We start from the raw sequence: 20,548 nt of genomic DNA on the forward strand, positions 1-20,548 counted from the left end.
GGTGGAGATCCCCTTAATTTTTCGTGTAAGCCAGTTGGATTGTTTAGCAATCACCAGCTAAGAAGCTAAAAGAACTTCCATCATAGACACTGTTTTTTGCTCTTTGAACCAGTTGATGCTTTTCTTTCTATGTGACTGCATGTATAAAACAAAATTTATTTTCCATGGGCTACCTAATAAGTGATCAGTCTTATTGTGTCAATCTGCTTTTATGAAGTGATGGTCCTAAGTAGGCACTGGTGCATGAAGCAAACGTTTGTATCCACTGGATGGAGACCAGATGTTACCCTTCTACAGCCACAACCATGATCAGATCATTTCAATTGTCTGAATTCGGAATCATCATTTTCTGAATCCCACCCCAAGCATCAGAATCCATGATAGAAAGATACTATTTTCTCTTCATGCTTGATGGAATAAATAAAATCAAGGACAATTTCATAACTGTAGCTGTTACAATATTAGCACAAGAAGACTGACTAGTGTATATCTTGGCCATGCGTATGCATGTGGCTGTTAGGAAGGCATAGTGCAAATTCACTATGACAGTTGCAACTCCAAACCATTGTATTGAGAATATACGAATCATGCAATAATAACAAAAGATCTTCTTGTTGTGGTTAAAATGGAATCATTCCCATCATTTGCTCCTCTCACTTCTTATCTTTTCATAAGATTAAATGAAACCCTCAAAATTCATCTAAGTGGGGAAAAGAAAATGAAACTATCACCTCCTGGAGATCAACTGAACCTATTACAGAAGGTGCATATGCTCCATTGAATGGTTCAGATGAAACACCATGTACTAGTCTCATAGCTGCAACAAACCCTATTTTAATCACCTCCCCTTTTCTTGTCAGTGGAATATGAAGTCAGTACAAGCATCCACGAGCACTTCATACTCTCTGCTTATATAGGATGACGATCTGATGATACACGAGTCAATTTCTTATGCTACAAGAATGTATCTGCTTAGTAAACTTGCTTGTTTTTATGTTGCCGCTGACTTCCACTCTTCCAAAGCATCTTCTGCTCTTACCTTTTCAGGCACAAAATCTAGAACATAAACAAGAACATCAAGTAAGGTATGAATGCCACAACTGTAAAATAAATAGTTAGTGCTTAGCATTCTTTTCTTTTTTTCTTTTTTTAGGGGGTGGGGGGTGGGGGGAGGCAAGACTTAGCAGTTACGCCATATGGAGAGGGGCAGGTCTACATGCTACAGCATTTGGCATTTGCAATTGGAAATTTATCAATAGGATCCTCATCCAACCCAAATTTATGCAAGAAGAATGTAAATGATGGGAGGGCATTGTTTGGCAAACCAAGATGGATGGGCTTTTTTTTTTTTCTTCTTTTTCCCCTCATGATATATAGCCCTTCCACTATACAATGTGGAAAGAAAAGCTCTTCCAAAGCCAGAATCTATCACACCACTATAAAGGAAAAATCAGCTCAACCAAAAAATTAATTTAACTATATATTAGCATCATCTCTGAAGCTATTTCAATCTTCTCAACAAAAATCTTACTTGAACCACTTTGATGAGTTAATATGCAAATGCCTTGTATTGCACGTGATCTTTATGAGTTCTATCATACAGGGAAAGGAAACAGGGAGGAGTGCAAGAAATTACCTGAAAGGAAATCATATCTCTTCGTTTTACTAACAACTGATGCTGAAACAACAGAAGAAAAAAAAAAGGGTTCTCAATGATTTGCTGAAAACATATAAAATTAGCACTCACGTGCTACTTGATATCAACAAACTCAGTTGAACGAAACCATGATATTCCTTTCTTTACAGGGAAAACAGTAAACTTTTAGAGGATTTAAATATAAAATAAAAAAGGAAGATGAAAGGAAGGTTTTTCCTATGACATCCTGTTGAGTGATTTTTTTTATGAGTCTATTTCAGGTATTGATTAAACATTCAAAGTTATGAAACAAGGATATGGATCACTAACTCTCATACATGGTTCAAAACACCTTTAAGAACAAATAAACACTGTTTTTGGATGTCACCGGGAATAACTTCAATGCTACTAGTAATGAAGCATGCAAACTGCAAACATTGATGACACTAGGAACCGTGAGAATGGATTCCCAAAAAGCATGGTAGTGTTGTTTAATGAGAATAGCCTAAACATAGTTAAATCATAAGATTTTCTAACACAATCACAACAGGCTAAAACATTTGGAGAGAAGGTCAAATAAAAGCATCCTATAGATAATCTCCAGGTAGAGAATGCTGAGATGGATGAGTGGCAACATTATGAAGGAATGCTTCTATCTGATTCTCCCACCTCCACTTTTAGCAAGAGTCCAAGTCAACCTGTCTGTCAACTCTCTTAGCACACCACAACAACAACAACACTAAGCCTTGTCCCAACTAAATGGGGTCGGCTACATGGATTCTTGCCCTCCAATCAGTTCGGTTCGAGGCCATGCTAGATACAAGGCCTAAGCTATACATATCCTTTCTCACCACTTCTCCTAAGGTTATCTTAGGTCTACCCCTAGCTCTTCTAGTTCTTCATTGGATTATATCCTTCTCCGCGGCTTTATAGGTCTCCGTGACGGGCCGGCCCCTCAACGACTTTCTCGCTTATCACTTATGGGAGCCTCCCGCCCACTCTTATGATCGTTTCTTATCTTATCCATCCTGTTTTGCCACTCATCCATCTTGCTCCTCATTTCGCCTTGAGTTTTCTATATGATTCTTTTCGGCCAACCTCGCCCGTCTCTGCTGGTTGACACGATCCTATAATTTTCCTTTGCTTTAATGGTCGGTCCATAGACCCCGCGCGCTCTCCACTTCATCCACCCTATTTTAATTCTTTGGGAAACCTCATCTTCCAAATCACCTCTGTCAACTCTCTTAGCTTTGACAAAATTGATTCTTGAAATGAAGGTCTGAGTTCTTCAATAATTCTGTCTCATTGAATTAAGCAAGATTCTGAACTCTGGGTAGAAACGTTCTGACTTTTGCTACAAAATGTGATCTTGTCTAAGTAATTTTATCTTTATACACCAATTCTAGAGTTTTTTCTCCAACATAAAACTCTGCACGTTCCCGTGTTTGCTTCATTAGAGTGCATGCTTATGAACCCTCAGCAGCACATAAATTTACTTGGAAAGAATAACTCCTTGTTTTGTGTAACCAATGATTTGAGTATTAAAATAAGAGGAAACGAATCAGACTTCTTACTGCCTGACTACACTCAGTTTACCCAGCACATAAGCAACTATTGTAACTTAGCCTTAGAAAAAAGAAAAACGTATGCACTTATATGCGCATAGATTAAATAGTGTCAGCACAATGGTCCTAACTTAGACACAACAACGTTAACTCAGCTTTACCCCAACTAAATGGGGTCCAATACATGGATTCTTGCCCTGGTCATACTTGATACAAGGCCTAAGCTATGCTTGTCTTTCCTAACCATTTCTCCTAAGGTCATCTTAGGTCTGGCTCTAGCTATTTTAGTTCCTTCAATCAGAATCAAATCACTGCCCTGTATTGGAGTATCCACAGGCCTCCACTGAACATAGCCATGCCACATCAAACAACTTTCTCATAGCTTATCATGCACTAGGTTTGGTGTTAACCCCAAATCAGCTCTAATAAACATACCTTACTTTGTCCTACATAGTTTTTTCACATCAATCTCAACATTCTCATAGTTTTTTCACTCATCAACCTTAACATTCTCATTTCCACTTTACTAACATAATCTCAAATCATCAATTGCACAATCAATGAGTAATTGTCCTTTTTCGAAGAAAATTGACACTCATATAAGGGCCTGGAAGACATTGCATTGTAATGGAAACAGGGGAACAATTGGGGTTTGATGATGGAGAAAGAAAATGGATAGTTATCGTAAAGGTAAAATTTGCTCATACCAGATCAAATCTTGTAGCAGAAGACAGGATGATTCCACCCACAGTTTAATAAGATTACTTAATTAAATGGAAAAGAAGTAATGAAGAACTCAAGACTTCATTCCAAGCATTGTCAATGCTAAAAGAGTTGTCCCAACAGGTTGACTTATCGGTATAATGGACTCCTCCTACAATGGAGGTGGGAGAAACAAAGAGAAGCGTGACAGAAAGAAATGGCTGAAGTCACAAGCCTTTTTTTTAATGGTTTATATTGGTAAGAGGAATGGAAATTAACAAGCCTGACAACAAGTATAGATTACACAATAATAGAATGATATAGGTCACTTACACAGGTGCTTGTAATTTACAGTTTTCTTGCGATCCTTCACACAGGAAGCATACGCATCTTCGGCAAGCGTTTCAAGGAACTTCTCCTGCAAACATCAGAGAAAAAGATTTGTAAACATAAGAAAACAATTAAAAGCTTTCCTCGGTTTATAGATAAAACGAAGAATCAAAAAGAAAAGAGCAAAAATAAAACGTGGGGAAGAGGTTTACAGGTAAGATGAAATTGATAAGAACTTAAACCTACGAAATTAGGGTTACAATTTTCACAAATCGAATTAGAATGTAATGGGGGGAATGAGGAAAATGAAGTTACAAATACTAAAAATCCTGCCCATCCAAGAGGTAAACGAAGAAAACAATAAAATTTTTATATGATGAAACCCTAGTAGAGAAGCTGAAAAACATCTGGAAGGAACATAAGATGTAAAAGATACAATGCTTATTAAGGATTGGTTTTTTTAATTGCAAATGGAGAAACCGAGCAGGGAGAGAAGGAATGCCCAAAAGGTTGAATGAAAAAATATATGTTTTCGGATTTTATTTAACAGATAAGCTCTCTGGCGTGAAACAGGAGAATCTGAAAGACAGTTTATTTCATCAGAAGAAGAAGAATTGAAAGTAGAGAACAAGGAATCAGAGTTACCGTAGCTTTGTTGATAAGACAAATGGCTTCTCCGGTGGTGCGGAAGTCTCCTTCGCTCCTTATCATCCGTTTGAGACGGTGGGTAGGGAACGAACCTGACACAGTCACCCCATTCGATAAAGTTTTTCTTCTCTTGACACCATTCTCCTCTTTGGCAGCTTCTTCTTCTTCTTCTTCCTCCTCGTCCTTGGGAACTAGGTCACTGTTTTGATTGGAATTGTTGCTGCTCTTGGCTTCTTCTTCTTCTTCTTCTTCTTCTCGTTCTTCGGAATCTACCGAAGATGACTCAACAACCATAATTTCCGGCTCTCTTTTCATGGCAGTTTGATTCTTTCGCAATTCCTGCTGGTTCTGCTGCTTCTTCTTCTTCTTCTTCTCAACCTGCTTCTCTTCCTTCCCGTTAGCAGCTTGTGTACTTCTGTTGCTCTTCATCACTAACGGCTTACCAAGTCAAACCAAACGAAAAACAAATACTGCCTTTTGTCTTCCTTCGTTACTCGTTTGAGTAGTTTCTTATTTGAAGCCAGAGGCTTGGATTGATTGGACCAGGTTCAAATAAGGTTCGAGTAAAAGCAGAACCGGAATGAACCCGAACCCGATTTTGTAAGCTCTAGTTTCAAATCATTCCAAGTTTTTTTTTTTTTGATTGGGGGCATAGTTCCTCGTGTCGGCGATATAGGCAACATTTCGATGTGTCGCTGGGGGGCGACACGACACCCCCCAGCGACACCGATAAAACAATAAGTCGGCGACAGATCGCCCTGTGTCGGTGATATATTGCCGAAAAATCGGCGATATATCACTGCATTCGCCATATATATTAGCCTTTCGTTTGTTTTTCGCTGATTTTTCGTTTGCTTTTTGCCAAAGTGACATAGGGCCTCTAAAAGCTCCAGGGGCGCTGCCCCCACACCCCCACCGGGGCGGCCTCCACGGACACGGGGGACCCCGTGTCCGTCGGCAACAATATGTAAAGCATGAGCCATACTCAACATAATTGTATAATGAATTGTAAACTTTATTATATCTCTTTACTAATTGTGTATTTGTGTTCTCTTTGCATATTTACATTAGTTTATCTGAAATTTCCAAACTTTCAGTTTTGCCCGCATAAAGCCGGACATGTGCCAATTATAAACTTTAGGTTAGGTGATGTTTTAGGTCAAAATAACACTCCCAATGTGTTTATTGACTTCAAATTAGGTTACACCTCAAATTTCAGGTCAAAATGACCTGAAATACCCTTCGAAACAGGGGTTCGATTTTTCATCGAACCCCTGCCAAAAGTCTACCGATTTTTGGCGACATGTCGCCCGAGTCGCCGTGTCGCCAGGGTCCGACACGGCGACACGGGCCGACATGTCGAACCTTGGTTGGGGGTACAAGGTGACCTTTTATTTATTTATAGAGAATACCCACCAAAAGAGAATACCCACCAGTACACCTGTACAACCATTACCTACTGTTGAGGGCTAATATCTGATTTCAATGCTTGGTTTACTTGAACCATACTTAAAGTTTGGCTAGGTTGAACCGATGCCATATGGTTATTGTAAGGGTGTCAATCGGTACGGTTTCGGTAATTCGGTACGTTTTTGGTATGGTACCAACTTTGAATACCGAAAACTAGAACCGTACCGTACCGAATTTAAACGGTACGGTACGATTTCGGTATTTACAAAAAACGGTTCGGTAAGGTTTCGATATTAAATCGGTACGGAAAAATTGTTTAAATATGGTATCTAGTGCGATACAATTTTGGTACGAATGAACTTATGCCGCTTTTGTGATTAATTCATTAAGATCCTAATGAAATTGTGATCAACCAATCGATATAATTTGAAATTAACATAGATAAAACAAATAAATCTAATTAATAGAGACAAAACAAGTAAATCTAAGAAGAGGAGTGAATGATGAAATGAAAATTTGAAATAGGGAATTAGGGATAGGGAAAAGGTTAAGTGTTTTAAGTGTAAAATTACAATTTATATCTCTTAATTTGATACGGTATCAATTCGGTATGGTTTCGGTACGTACCGATGGTATGAGTACCTAAAACCGGAACCGTACCGAAGAAATTCGGTTTTGGTACGTACCGTACTGAATTTTGAATGGTATGGTATGGTGCGGTTTTAGACGGCGCGGTTAGGTACGGTTAAACAGTTTTGGTATGCAATTGACACCCTTAGGTTATTGTTGGTTCGGGTTATTTGGGTTAGATGGTATTGGGTCATCTTTCTCAGTTTCTTTTTCTTCCAAACGAACTTAGGGTTCTCTAAGAACTCAATCGTTGCCACATCTTCTCTGTGATGACTTTTGGTGTATGATTGGTGGATTCAAGCGTGGTTTATGCTATTTTGATCGTCTACATGAGGGTGTTCTTTGACTGTAATCTATTGTACACATTATGTAAGGTTTCTACTCTTCTTCATAGTGGACTCGGGCATCAAATAATGCTCTAGTTAAAGCAAATATTGCCTTTTGTATACCAAAGTTTCAAATCATTCCAAGTTTTTTTTTCTTCTTTTATTTATTCATTATGTAGAAAACCCATGAGTAGAACCATTACCTAATAGTATCCAACAAAGAAATGGAGGATTACTTGTAGTTATGAAGGTTTCTCGTGTTAATGTTGCCTCCTTAGCCAATGCATCTACTACAAAATTGGCTTCTCTGTGAATATGTTTGGAGGTTAAATCATCGAACTAATCTGCTAATGCGAGAATATCTTTGATGATAGGAAAGACCTTCCATGTTGTTTCTGTAGGGTCTTGACGTATTATCGCAATTAGCACTTAATTATCACTCTCTTCTTCTACTTTTCGCACCTCAAAATCCTTTGCCCATATCAACTTTTGTCTTAATGCTAGTGCTTCCAGCATCAGAACACCTGAGAGTTCGATCCACTACCAAAACAGAATATCATATTACCCTAATAATCCCTTGCCAGCCCAACAGAACCTGATATCAATCTTTCCTTAATGAATGATCCATCCACATTAATTTTGACTATGTTGGGATTTGGTGGTTTCCATCTTATGCAAGTATTCGTCTTAGGTTCAACATGCTACTATTGAAAATTGATCATGGTCTGTTGTAATCGTCCACCTCCATATGTTGAAGCTTACAATGGGTGATTGAGGCACTTTCGTATTATCCTGACGTGCTGTATAAACTTTCCATAAGAATCATAGAGCTATTAGCGCCTCCAGTGTTTGCATTCTATCAGTCCCTTTGTGACATTGTAATATCAAGTGATTCATCATGTCTATAAGAGCTTATGTGGACTACAGGGGAGTCATTGAGTTCCACCCAAACCAATTTGGAAAATTGACACTGAAGGAAGATGTGATCTTGATCGGCTTGAAATTCCCCAAAGAGTAAGCAACTTAGTGAACATGAGCAGCCTCTTGATACCAAAAGTGTTATTGTAAGCAGCTTGTGATGCATTACCTTCCATATAAAGTGTGCTACTCTCGAAGGCTGTGGTAATCTCTACATTTGCTTCCACATTGTTGAGTTGTGCTGAGTAAAGACTTTGTAGATTCATTTCCTTCATTGGCCAATCCATCATGTCCAACAAATTTTTTTTTAATCTCCATTGGACTAGAAGAAAAGCGTCATCTTCCTCTCCACAGCCATATTAACTCCTATCGATAGTTGAAAACAAGACATAAAGTGAAAAGGTATCGCTTGCAGCATACATTGAATTACTCCTATCTTCCCTAGAGCCCCTAGATATTTAGTTTTCCCATCCTTGAAGTATGCATTGACTTTGGATAAAAGATTCTCGCAGTGTTTACGCTTTAATTTACTGGGAAATAATGGAATGTCCAAGTATATATCCATTTCTGTTGTTGGGGTGATATGAAAATCTGTAGCTAATTCTCTCTTCATGCTTGCTAATGCATACCAGGACTATAATGAATACAAGTTTTCTACACATTTAATTGTTGACCTGATCTTTCACAATACTCGCTTATACTTTTGTGCAAAATTTCGAACCTCCATACTAGTTGCTTGGTCAAATAATATTAAATCATCTGCAAATGCCAAATGTATAAGCCTTTCTCCACCCTTCACCAATTGTATCCCTCTTAGCTTTTTAGATGTCAAAACTTGTTCTAGATGAAATCATTCCAAATTGAAATCATTAAATACTGACATTTCACCTTATCTTTGAAAAGCATACCACTCAAGTTCGGTTAGAATGGTTAGTGGTATGGTTGTAAAGACCCTATATCTTTATAAATGATGAGGTGAAAAGACCTCATCTACCCTTTTCTATTAGATTTATTCTTCAACAACTCTTCACCATTTCCTCTCATCCAACTTCTTTCCTTTCCTCTATTTTTTCATTAGTATCTAATCAATCTCATGTAATTCAGAGTGTAGTTTTGGAATTTAAAAAAGAATAACAATGGTATAATGGCATTCAATAACAAATTAGACTAAAGTGTCCAATGAGAGTTCAACTCTAGAGTGTCTTTTTTTCTCAAGAACAAGAAAAGATAAGAGTGTCGATATTTAAGGCCTTTCTTTTAAAGTGTATGTTTGTCCAATTTCTTGTTGGATTTGTGTGATGTGCTAGGTTTGTAACTGACCCTAGAAAAATCTGAATAATCAGACTAAATAAGTTTTATTCGTCTCAACATATCGAGGACTTTGATGCCTTTTGAGAGAAGGCACTCGTGGAGTTCCTTCTTAGCAAACCTATATCGTTCTAAACGTACTACGGCTACGTAAAGAGAAGAACTACTGCTACTCCTATAAAAAAAAATTTAAAATAAATAAAAGAGGTGTAATTGTCATTTGTGCAGGATGATAGATGTTTTTACAAAAGGATTACATGAGTATTTATAGATAAAGGATGAGACTACCCTCCCATAACTAACTAAAATTGCCCTCAGATAATCTCCCAAGCATTTGGAAGCAAATGAATTCAAATTCAAATAAATAATTATACATAACTACTATGCCTACTTCATCCTTTAAGAGTTTTGGCTTGCCTAAACGAGAACAAGTTTTGTCTTATGCTACTATTAATTAACCCAGTCCATACTCAACCTGGTTCAACTCAAACTCGATTCTTAATGATTGTTAGTTTGAACAATTTGCTCTTATTTTTATATTTTACCAGAATGAACAACAAAATAATGATAATAAGTTTATTATAGTCCATTTGATGCGTCTCAGTTATAGTTTTGGTTCCGACTAAGCCTGTCACATCCCGCCCTAAATCCACCCAGGGGGTACCCTATCTGGGTTACTCGGGAGTGATCCACAGCCCAACAAATCCAGTTTAGGAACGATCATATCCACTTATCACAATAATATAATCAAAAGCAAGAACAATTTATAGTATTCAAATAATCTAATAATAAAAGTTAAGAAATGATCACAGAAGGATCACAACGAACATCAGAGTGCGGAATAACAAGTACCAAATCACAAGACAACTGTGCGGAAGGTAGATCGAAATAAGGTAAAGGTTACAACCAAATCTCCAAGGAAGGAAAATAAAAAGGTAAGCAATTAAGTTACAGTTTCTTCTAACTTATACAATGTCTCCTCAATAACATAATCATAAGAAACTAAGCCAGGCCGGATCTACTCTTGACAAATATGAGTCTTGAACTGATAGCCTTCACCGATGTAGTCACCGTAGCCAAAGTGGTATGAGTCACCAACTTAGTCCTCAAAGTGTTGACCGTCACGATCAACGATGCGATGTACCTGTGAGAAAAGTCTAACAAAATATGTTGCAAAAAGGGGTGAGTTCAAAAGAACTCAGCAAGGAAAGTTATTCCATAATACATAAGCCATATGATATCAATCATGAACTGATGCAGATGATATGAGACATAAGATGCAAATATGATTCTAACTCTAAGTATGCTGGTCTCTATGGTCGACATGCTTTAAGTCATAGCACCATACTTCTTTAGGTAGTCTCGATCACTCATCACCGGGGGAAGTTGGGTCCCGCATCCCTCTCGGACAAATCCATGGTTGGGGGTTTCGGTCACCACTCTCTCACATCACCATTTGGTCTAAGTATTGGCGCATGTCCGGGTAAAGCCTAGCCCAATGCAAGTCATCTACTTAGTCATATCATGTCGGTTCCGAGATACGTCCATTCCTCCCCTCTCGGGATCCTTTCCGGTATCCTTCACACTAGAGTCACGGATATTACTCACCGGACTCATCAACCCTATTGGTCATCCACAAATAGTAGACGGAAGCTCTCACGTCCCCTCACGGATCATTTCACCGGTCTTGAGCGCCCGTGAGCCCAAGTCTAGCCATTTGCAACCCTACCAATAAATGGCCCCTTTTGGGTAACCGCAATGCAATTCATGTCCTCTCACGGAGTGGTTACCGGTCTTGAGCGCCCACAAATCCACACTACTACCACGGGTCGTTCGGTCTCAATGCCCTTCCGATTCGGGTCCGATATGACAGGGCATCCTAGCCATACATCTAGACAAGTCCTATGTATGTCATCCAATGATCCAGGAAAGCGTCGATGGGCATCTTCGGAGAACATCCCATACTATTCCCTCTCGATGTCCAAGGACGAAGTACCAGATAGGGCACTCCCCAATCCCAAATCATACCTAAGCAATCACATGCTTATTTCCATCCATTACATATCAACAATACATTATCATATTGAAAACATGTCATAACATCTCATAATACAAGTATATAAATAAATGACAAGAATAAGTAAACATGATAAATCAAGTAATTAAGCATGGTGTTATCTTGTCATAAGGTAACTATAGTAGTCATATGATGTCTAAAATCAATTAATAAGTTAAGTCTACTAAGTTACCAACAGCAGTGTAAAAGTCATACGATCTGTGTTATATGGCAATAACCATCCTTACCTCAAATTGTGAAGAAGATGATCCGAAGTCACAAGAGAATGGTCCAATTATAGTCTTAAAACCCTAAACAAACATATATGAAGGATTAGAGAAGAAATCAAAACAATCGGAGATCGAACGGATCAAAACTGGGCAAAAGTTTCTGACAGCAACCTTGTTGGTTGATACATTGGGTTGATGGTATCGACCAATAGTATCGACCAACAGAGTCTTGGACAGCAAAATGGGATTTTTGGGTTTTGGCTCAAAATTGGTCTTCCGGTCTCGGATCGATCTGAAACTTGGAGGGGATGCTAGGAACAGTAGCAAGAGGCTATGTATCAAGAATTAACATGATCCAATGGTCAAATTGAAAACCCCCAAATTGAGGTCCTAGGTTTAAACTTGCAAGAATCATGTTCTTCAATGGAATCAACTGAAATTGCAAGAGAACTTAGGAATTTAATCAATAGAATGATGAGTAGCAGAATATAGACAATTACTAACATATAATCAGACCTAATTGAAAGAGAAAATCAGATTAAGAGATGAATTCATGTTGTAAAGAAGAGGAAAATCAAAATAAGAAAGCAAGAACATCATGTATGAGAATCATAGCATGGAAAGAATGAAGAGAGGTTTAATCAACCCAAGAGAGCTTGTAGAAGAGGTGGTTGCAAGGTTGCAGCACCTTCTCCACGAACTCAGTAGCAAGAACAAGATGAGGTAGAAGTAGATTAGAGAGAGAGTGAGAGATTACATACCTTGGAGAAGAGATTAGAAAAGAGAAACAATGATTCTTGTAGAAGATCATCACCCAAGCCAAGGAGGAGGCTTAGAGGAGCTTTCCCACGCTCTCAGATGTTGAAATGAGTGAAATAATGATTTAGGTTCGAGGTTTCACTTAAAAGGACAAAGGAATATCCAAACAGCATCTTTTTCACGATTCTGGGCTTGTTTTGGTCGATACCTTTGGTTGATAGTATCGACCAATAGTATCGACCAACAGCAGTTTCAACAGGATTCTCAGGAATAGTTCAGCAACTTCGAACAGGGATTCGGAAGGCTATACAAGGTCAAATTGAGTGAGGTTTTCTCCTACAAGTCAATAAAGAAGTCTAGTTTCCAGAAATACCTTTGGATCAAGCACGGGAGTTCATGAGGTCTACCAACTAAGCTCACCTTCTTCGATGCGCAAGCAGGATTTGCCAGACATAGTTCAGCAACTTCGGACAGGGATTTGGAGGGCTATATGGGGTCAAATTGGGTGGGGTTTTCTCCTACAAGTCCATCAAGAAGTCTAGTTTCGGGAAATACTTTTGGATTGTGCACAGGTGTTCATTAGGTCTACCAACTAATTCACCCCTCTTCGGTGCGCAGATTCAAAACTAACACTGACAACGCTCTCAAGTGAGGGGCATCATCGTCAATGTCCATGGGCTTGGGCTCCGACACCAAATCATCAACCAAAAGGGTATACAAGGACTTTTCCCACCACTTTGGGTCATTGGATCAACAGACAATACAAATTCCGGGCCGGGTCAGGGTAAGGATAAGGCCGGATATGGCCTCCTAAGGCTTTCAAGGATAACAACATTGAAATCAAGGTCCAACTTCAAGGTCTAACATTAAACAAGTCTTTCTTTATCCCAAAACAAATAGGGTATCCCGGGCTAGGTTTGGGCTGGATGTCACAAAGCCCCTTCCCGCAATCGAGACGATGAGTCCTGCTAGAAAGGTTAGATGCGGACCGGCTCGTATGTCGGGCAGCCGCCTCCGATGGCTAAGTCAGACGGTGAATAGATTAAGATCGCGTGCAAGAGCTACACAAGATAATGTTCAAAATCTATTGAATGCTTGGTTGCTGAGTAATCATTCTCAAACTAATATCTTGGTGTTATCTCCTCTATTGATCTTCTCCTCTTCTCCTCAGTTTCTTCTCCTTGTTCCTTTGGCGGCTATACACAAAAAACCTCAATGCTAGTTTTTCTTTGGACACGCTGCTTTTTCTCTGTGTGCATCTGGACTTTCCAACCAATGACAGGATTTTTCGTCTTTTGTAGTCAGTAAATCTTCTAGGGGTCACTTGGTGGGAAATCAGAGAAGATCTTGAGGCGGTGCGAATCTAACAAGAAAAGGGGAGTAGCCGTTTTTGCCTTTATGAGTTTTTCTCTCAAAATCAAATCAAATAAATCCTCTACTTACCCTCTTTAATTCTTCACCTATCTCCCTCTCTCGTATTTACTCCACCCATATTACGGTCTCTCTTTTTATAGAGAGATTTTCTTGATTCTCCCTTCACGAATGATAACTCAACCTTCCTAAAATGCTCTTCTGTGGTACCTTCTCTAAACTACTTTGGTGACTTTTCCTTTTCTATTTCCTTACTTCATGTGAAAAGGTGTTTTTATGCACATAGCTGGTTGACAGTGTGTGAAAGGCTATTATATCTCCTTCTTTTTCTCTCTCGATATCCCCCGTGCCTAACTATCTTTCTTTCTGAACAAGAGTCTTTCTTGTTTCTTCTTTTTCTCTTTTCGTCAGAGAAATAGCGGAAGCTCTCTGCTGGACGGTGACTCTCTCTTTCTCTTCTGTTCCCTTGTCTTTTCTGGTTGGACAGTGACTCTCTCTTTTGATGGTATTCTCATTCTCTCTGCGGGTGCTGTTTGAAGCTTTGGGTAGACAGAACTCTTCGTCAACGTCTCGAGGCCATCATCACAATGGTTCATCTTCTGGTTTTCTTGGAAGCTCGCCTGGGAAAAGCTGGTTCCCTGCGACTGGAGAACAAATGGGAACAAAAGACAAAGCGTGTTTGGAGGCTGTCCGGACATGGAATCACAAAGCTGGAAGGATCGGTTACTCGACATCTCCCTCATAAGCGCAGCAAGCGCGTGTGTTTTGGCAGAGTACTGGGCTTTAAAGTCCAACCAGTAGCGGAGGTGGTAGAAAGCTTGGTAAGGCTGTGGGAATGTGGCGGAGCTATTTACATTATCTGCTACAACAAAAATCTGCTGGCTGCAGAGCTTATGTCGTAGGACCATCGCAACCGTGCAATATCTTTTGCACCATGGTGGATAGAATCGTGTATTCTGCACCTCGCCCTCACGCCTTTTCTAGATAAAGCGGATGTGGAAGATCTAGCACCCCCCTTGGCAGTTTGGTTACAGATCCACAACATTCAGGAAGATTGCTACAAGGAGCCGTTAATTGCTGAAGCAACATCTATACTTGGGAAGGTTGCTGACGTTCAAATCAACTTAAAAGCACTGGGTCTCCCAACAAATGCTGCTTGAGTGAAGGTGATGTACAATCTTGACATGCCTGTGGAACTGCAAGTATCTATAAGAAACACAAAAGGCAATATGTTTCAGGCAAAGTGTTTGTTCGAATTAAAAATGATCTGCTCACGATGTGGCTAGATTTCCCATGGAGATATGAACTGCCCTTCCCGAAACAGCGGTGCAGGGAATCCAAGTCTTGATATCCCACTTGTGGGATCTTTCATGAAGGCAAAGACCCGGCCACTCATGTCGAGCTCTTCGAAGATTTTCTCTAGAAAAAACCTGGAGAAGTTCCTGGAGCTCAAAACCAAAAAATTATCATCTCTGAGAGATGGACAGCACAAAATCACCCTAGCATCAATGGTGGTTGATAACATTAACCTGGCGGCTATGGAATGTGATGGTGAGCCAGAGAATGTTACAAAAGCTGAAAAAATGGATGAGGGAAGGAGAACAGAAGGTTTCAATCTAAAAGAACTCTTTGATGAAGATCAGCAAAATGTGTTGAATTACAAAAGAAAGGGAAAAGCAACCAGTGAGAAAATTCCTACAGGTACGTGTGAACCAATCAAATGTGGTGCGTATCTGGAGAAAGAATTGATCGAAGGGGCCCATAACGTGAATATCTATCATGTTTATTGTAACAATGAAGTGGCCAAGGGGGGGGGTGTCAAGGCAACACGAAAAAGGTGGCTAACAACGGAATGCCAACTGAATCGAGTGAGAACTGGGAGACGGATGCTGAACACCCAAACCGCAAGAGAATGAGAATGACCAACACAAACATTCTGCTTTACGATCCTATGGAATCATACCATTCTTTTGTCAATTCTCTCCTTGCCAACTCTTTCAATCCTGACTCTCTTCTCAATTCCATTAAAGAGGATATTTTGATGAGAATTTTTGAGAGGGAAAATCAGAATATGCTACACCCTTTTTCCAATAACTTTTATCCAGCACCAGCTCAGGATCAACCTCTGATGGACAACCAGGTGACCCCTACTTCTCATTTCTTGTGGTTTCTTGACTATATTGCTCTTTCTTTTTTTGATTGTTGCACCTTTGTCTTCCGGTGCTTCCGTAAGATTGAAAAATTTTTCTTCTAATAATCCGTCGTTTCTCTGTGCTTTCTAACATCTCTTATTATTGATTGTGTATGGTAACCCAGGTCTTCAACGATAACTTTCATGCGCTCTATCCTTAAGATAGGTCTTTGTGTAGCTGTTTTTTCCTCTGTTTTGTCTCTTCTCTCCTGCGTCTCTTACTGTGTCACTTGTCTTTGTCCTACTCACCTTTTTTAAGGACTGAGGAGAGAAAAGTTAGGAAATATGAAACTGTTTAGTTGGAATGTTCGTGGTATTAATGGAAGGTTTACCATTTCAAGACTTAAAAAATTGTGTAGAAAACATGCTCCGGAAATTATTTTTCTTTGTGAGCCCAAGTGTAAAGATTTCTGTAATGTGCTTAAACGTTTCCACGGATGCTTGTTATCCTACGATGTCTTCCATGTTGTTCCAAGTAAAGGTTTACGAGGTTTCCAAGGTGGATATTCTGTCCTTTCGAATCAATCCAATTCCCTTTAAGTGGTGTTTTCTGGTGATCATTACATTGCGATCAAAGTATGTGATCTGGTTATCAATTGGGTTGTTGTCTTTGTGTATGCACCACCACAATATCATCTACAAATTCCTGTTTGGAAGGACTTGATGTCACAACTATCCTCTCTCTCTGATCCGTTTGTTCTGTGTGGTGATTTTAACGAGTTACTTTATCCTTCGGATAATTTGGGGGTATTTTTAAGCCATCTCCAAGTCTTACACATCTGGAAGAAATAATTTCTAGCTTCAATCTGAATGAGGTGCAGGGGGAAGGATCAAAATTTACATGGTCAAACCATAAAAAATCTCCACATCTTACCCTTGAAGTCCTCGACAGGGTTTTTACAAAACCAAAATTTTTTAAGTCATTTCCCAAATCTAAAGCTTTCTATTCTACCTGCAGCTGGTTCTGACCATTCTCCTTTACTTATCAATACCTGTTTTTTCCTACCCTCGGGTAGGAAACTTTTTCACTTTCAAGCAGCTTGGTTAGGTCACCCGGATTTCCAAAATGATTTGAGGGAGTCTTGGAACAAGTTGGGATGTGAGGGCCTTGGCCAAAAGTTAGCTACAACCTCAAATTTTCTTAGGGGATGGAATGCTAAAAAATTTGGCAATATCCACTCGTTATATGATAGACTGGAACTGGAATTGGCTGCTATGGAACAATGTTCTTGGCCTAATTGGGATCTTTATCACCAAAAGATTAGTTGGTTACAGAGGATCTATGAAGCTCATGAAACCTTTTGGTTTCAAAAATCTAGAGTTCAATTCATTTCTGATGGGGATAGGAATACCAAGTTCTACCATAATACTGCAAAAATTCATGTGAAAAGTAGGAAAGTTGAGTTTATCAAACAAGGGGAGTCTTATGTCTCTAATCCTGCCGGTATTGCTAATTGTTTTGCAAGTTTTATGCAGAACCTGTATAAATCCAGCAACCCATCCCTTCCCCCAATTGTTGATATGATTTTCCCTACTGAAGGCTCCATTACTATTAATAATAGTTTCTCTTCCTGCCCGAACTTGGAGGATATCCGTAAAATTGTTTTCTCCTTTGGAGCCTCGAAAGCCCCTGGATTTGATGGTTTTCAGGCATGTTTTTTTCACAGTTTTGGGAACTGATTAAATTGGATGTGTTACGCTTTGTCTCTGAATTTTTTAATCATGCTGTCCTCCCCCCTGGAATTAACCATACTCTGTTGTGCTTTATTCCAAAGAAGGATAAGGCTGTTGAGGTCTCTGACTATAGACCCATTAGTCTGTGTAATGTGTCCTACAAGATAATTGCGAAGCTATTGGCTTCTCGGTTAAAGCCTGTGTTGCATAATATTATTTCTCCTTGCCAAGCTGCTTTTGTGCCGGGTAGACAAATAACTGATAATACTATGCTTGCACATGATATTTTCCACTTCATGAAAAAGTCAAAAGCAAAAAATGGATTTGTTGCTCTTAAGTTGGATATGTCAAAAGCTTATGATAGGGTGGAATGGAGCGTCATTTTGAAAGTTTTAAAATGTCTGGGATTTGATGATAAATTTTGTGATCTGATTTCCTGTCTTATCTCATCCACATCCTTTTCAATTAAATTGAATGGAGCCCCCTATAATTATTTTAAGGGGAGTAGAGGGCTAAGACAAGGTTGTCCGTTAAGTCCTTATCTTTTTCTGATCATTATGGAAATCCTCTCTCAGCTCCTTGGAGTCTTTAGAGCGGAAGATGCTTTCTGGGGAATTAAAATAGCATAGTATGCTCCAAAACTTTCACATCTTTTTTCTTGCTGATGACACTTTCATCTTTTGTCGTGCTACTATAGAAGATGTCTCTGTGATCAAAACTATCCTAGATACCTTTGGACTTATTACTGGACAGGTAATCAATTTGGACAAAAGTGAAGCGTTCTTCAGCAAAAATGCATGCCCTATGATAAAGAAGCAGATCCTCAATTATCTAGGAATCAAGGAGATGGATAATACCTCATCTTACCTGGGGAGTCCTCTGTTTTCCGGAAAAGCTAGATCGGACAGATTGTGCCCAATTTTGAATAAGTTGAAGCTTAAGCTGGCAGGATGGAAAGCACAATCTCTTTCCTTTGCGGAGAGAGCGGTTCTACTTCAATCTGTACTGCAAGGAGTGCCTATTTATCATATGCAATATGTTTTGTTCCCAAAAAAGGTGTGTAGATCAATGGACTCCATATGCCAAAGATTTTGGCTAGGAAACTCGGGACAAGGTAAGAATCTTTCCCTCATTACATGGGACAAATGCTGTCGTCCAAAATCCCTGGGAGGATTAGGTTTCAAAAGAATGGAACTCATGAATAAGGCTCTACTTATTAAATTAGGTTGGAGACTCTTAACGGAGGAAAATTCTATTTGGGTAAAATGTTTCAAGGCCAAATATTTTCATAATACCTCTCCGTGTGATCCAAAAGTGTGGAAAAAGAAAGGCTCTCTAGTCTGGAATAGTCTGTGCTATTCTCCCTATTCTTAGAGACCTAGTGATTAGGAAGGTGGGGAATGGGGAAAACACTTTTTTCTGGTTTGACCCATGGGTTAAAAATAAAACGGTGGTGGGTGATTTTAACATGCATTCTGCGCATTATAAGATTAATCTAGCAGAAGTAATAGGTTCCAGAGATGCATTTAATTCTGAAATATCTCTTACTTTTGATTCACAAATTTCTTTTGCTATAAACTCTGTTATGCTTTCACCTGAACAGGATGTCTGGAAGCCAAGAAATTCATCTGCATAGGAAGTGACCACAAAATTTGCATATAAACATTTGATGTCTAAGCAAAACCCATCTTTATTTGATTGTGTATATAAAAACTGGTGGTCGTTTCTATGGAAACTTAAGATCCATCCTAGATTCATTAACTTTTTCTGGCGACTTGGGAATGCATGTATTCCAGTCAATGCGGTACTGGCTAGATGGAATACAAATACAGATTCTTGTATACTTTGTGGTTGCAGTACTGAATCAGCTTGGCATCTTTTTTTCACCTGTGAATGGACGCGGAGGATCTGGACGGCGGGACCATTAGGACTTAGAACATAAATATTGCCTTTTGCAGATATCTCTGATTTCTGCCTAGTGGACCCCAAAAATGTGTTAGCCTATATTAATAAATGGTGTAACAACCTAAAGTTAAAACCACCTGGGACTATAGATGCTAGTCCGAACCCACCTGTAGACTGGAATGGAAATGACAAGGGAATGCAATTCTTAAATCTACAATCAATAATACCAGAAAATCTCACAATGCTATCTTGTGCAGGGACGGCCAAAGACGGAAACAATGAAACAGGATGCTGCTGGGGTGTAATTCACTGCGGAAGAGTCGTCTATTGTTGGGGCGGAAAATACAAGGAATACAACTTGGTGACTACGATAGCAAAAGGACTAGTACTGGGATTGAAACGGGCGGAAAATCACAATCTGTGGATTGAAGGCATTATAACAAATGAGGAACAGTGGAATCAGATCAAAGAGCTTATACCAAAGCCAAAAAAACCCTGGCCCTTTGAAGCGATCCAAGATCTAATGTTCTTACTGCCCATCATAGAAGAATTAAAAATGTGCACAAATACTTACCAAGACATTTTTAAGAGTGCTAGATTGATAGCAGAAATAGCATTAAGAGAGGAAGACCCATGGGAAGGGCAAATAATGTAATTATTAACCTATATTTGTTTTTTATCAACCAAAAAAAAAAAAGTATTGAATGCTTACCGGAGGGGTGAATCCTTACTTTTATACTGTATGTATTACCTTTTTTGGATTTGGTAAGTTTACCCGACGAGGACTATTGTTTCTCCTGAGATTGTGCTTCCTTGTCGTTGGTCCCGCTCAATCATCCTTTGAGTTGACCTTCCATCTTAAGTGTTGTTGTCATATAAGTCCAGCATA

At 39.2% G+C, this 20,548-nt stretch overlaps 1 protein-coding gene across 1 annotated transcript; it reads right to left on the reverse strand.

The window, feature by feature from the left end:
- Positions 1-162: 162 nt before the first annotated feature.
- On the reverse strand, positions 163-5,361 carry NF-YC10 (nuclear factor Y, subunit C10). The gene is made up of 4 exons (XM_089150189.1): positions 4,879-5,361; positions 4,237-4,321; positions 1,637-1,678; positions 163-1,056 (listed from the first exon to the last, which is right to left on the reverse strand). The coding sequence occupies exons 1-4, from the start codon at positions 5,308-5,310 to the stop codon at positions 992-994; spliced, it is 624 nt and encodes a 207-aa protein (XP_089006315.1). The 5' UTR covers positions 5,311-5,361; the 3' UTR covers positions 163-991.
- Between the last annotated feature and the right edge of the window lie 15,187 nt (positions 5,362-20,548).

Source organism: Hakea prostrata, chromosome 3, assembly GCF_041222555.1.
Source record: "Hakea prostrata isolate BN-2017 chromosome 3, UWA_Hpros_2, whole genome shotgun sequence".
NCBI lineage: Eukaryota > Viridiplantae > Streptophyta > Magnoliopsida > Proteales > Proteaceae > Hakea > Hakea prostrata.

What these genes read in the sequence shown, in the direction of transcription:
- NF-YC10 (XM_089150189.1), bottom strand. Translation starts at nt 5,310, where the DNA reads ATGAAGAGCAACAGAAGTACACAAGCTGCTAACGGGAAGGAAGAGAAG. An exon ending in GTCTTATCAACAAAGCTACG is followed by an intron (nt 4,322 to 4,878) that starts GTAACTCTGATT and finishes TGATGTTTGCAG; the next exon opens with GAGAAGTTCCTTGAAACGCT. An exon ending in GAGATATGATTTCCTTTCAG is followed by an intron (nt 1,057 to 1,636) that starts GTAATTTCTTGC and finishes TTTATGTTCTAG; the next exon opens with ATTTTGTGCCTGAAAAGGTA.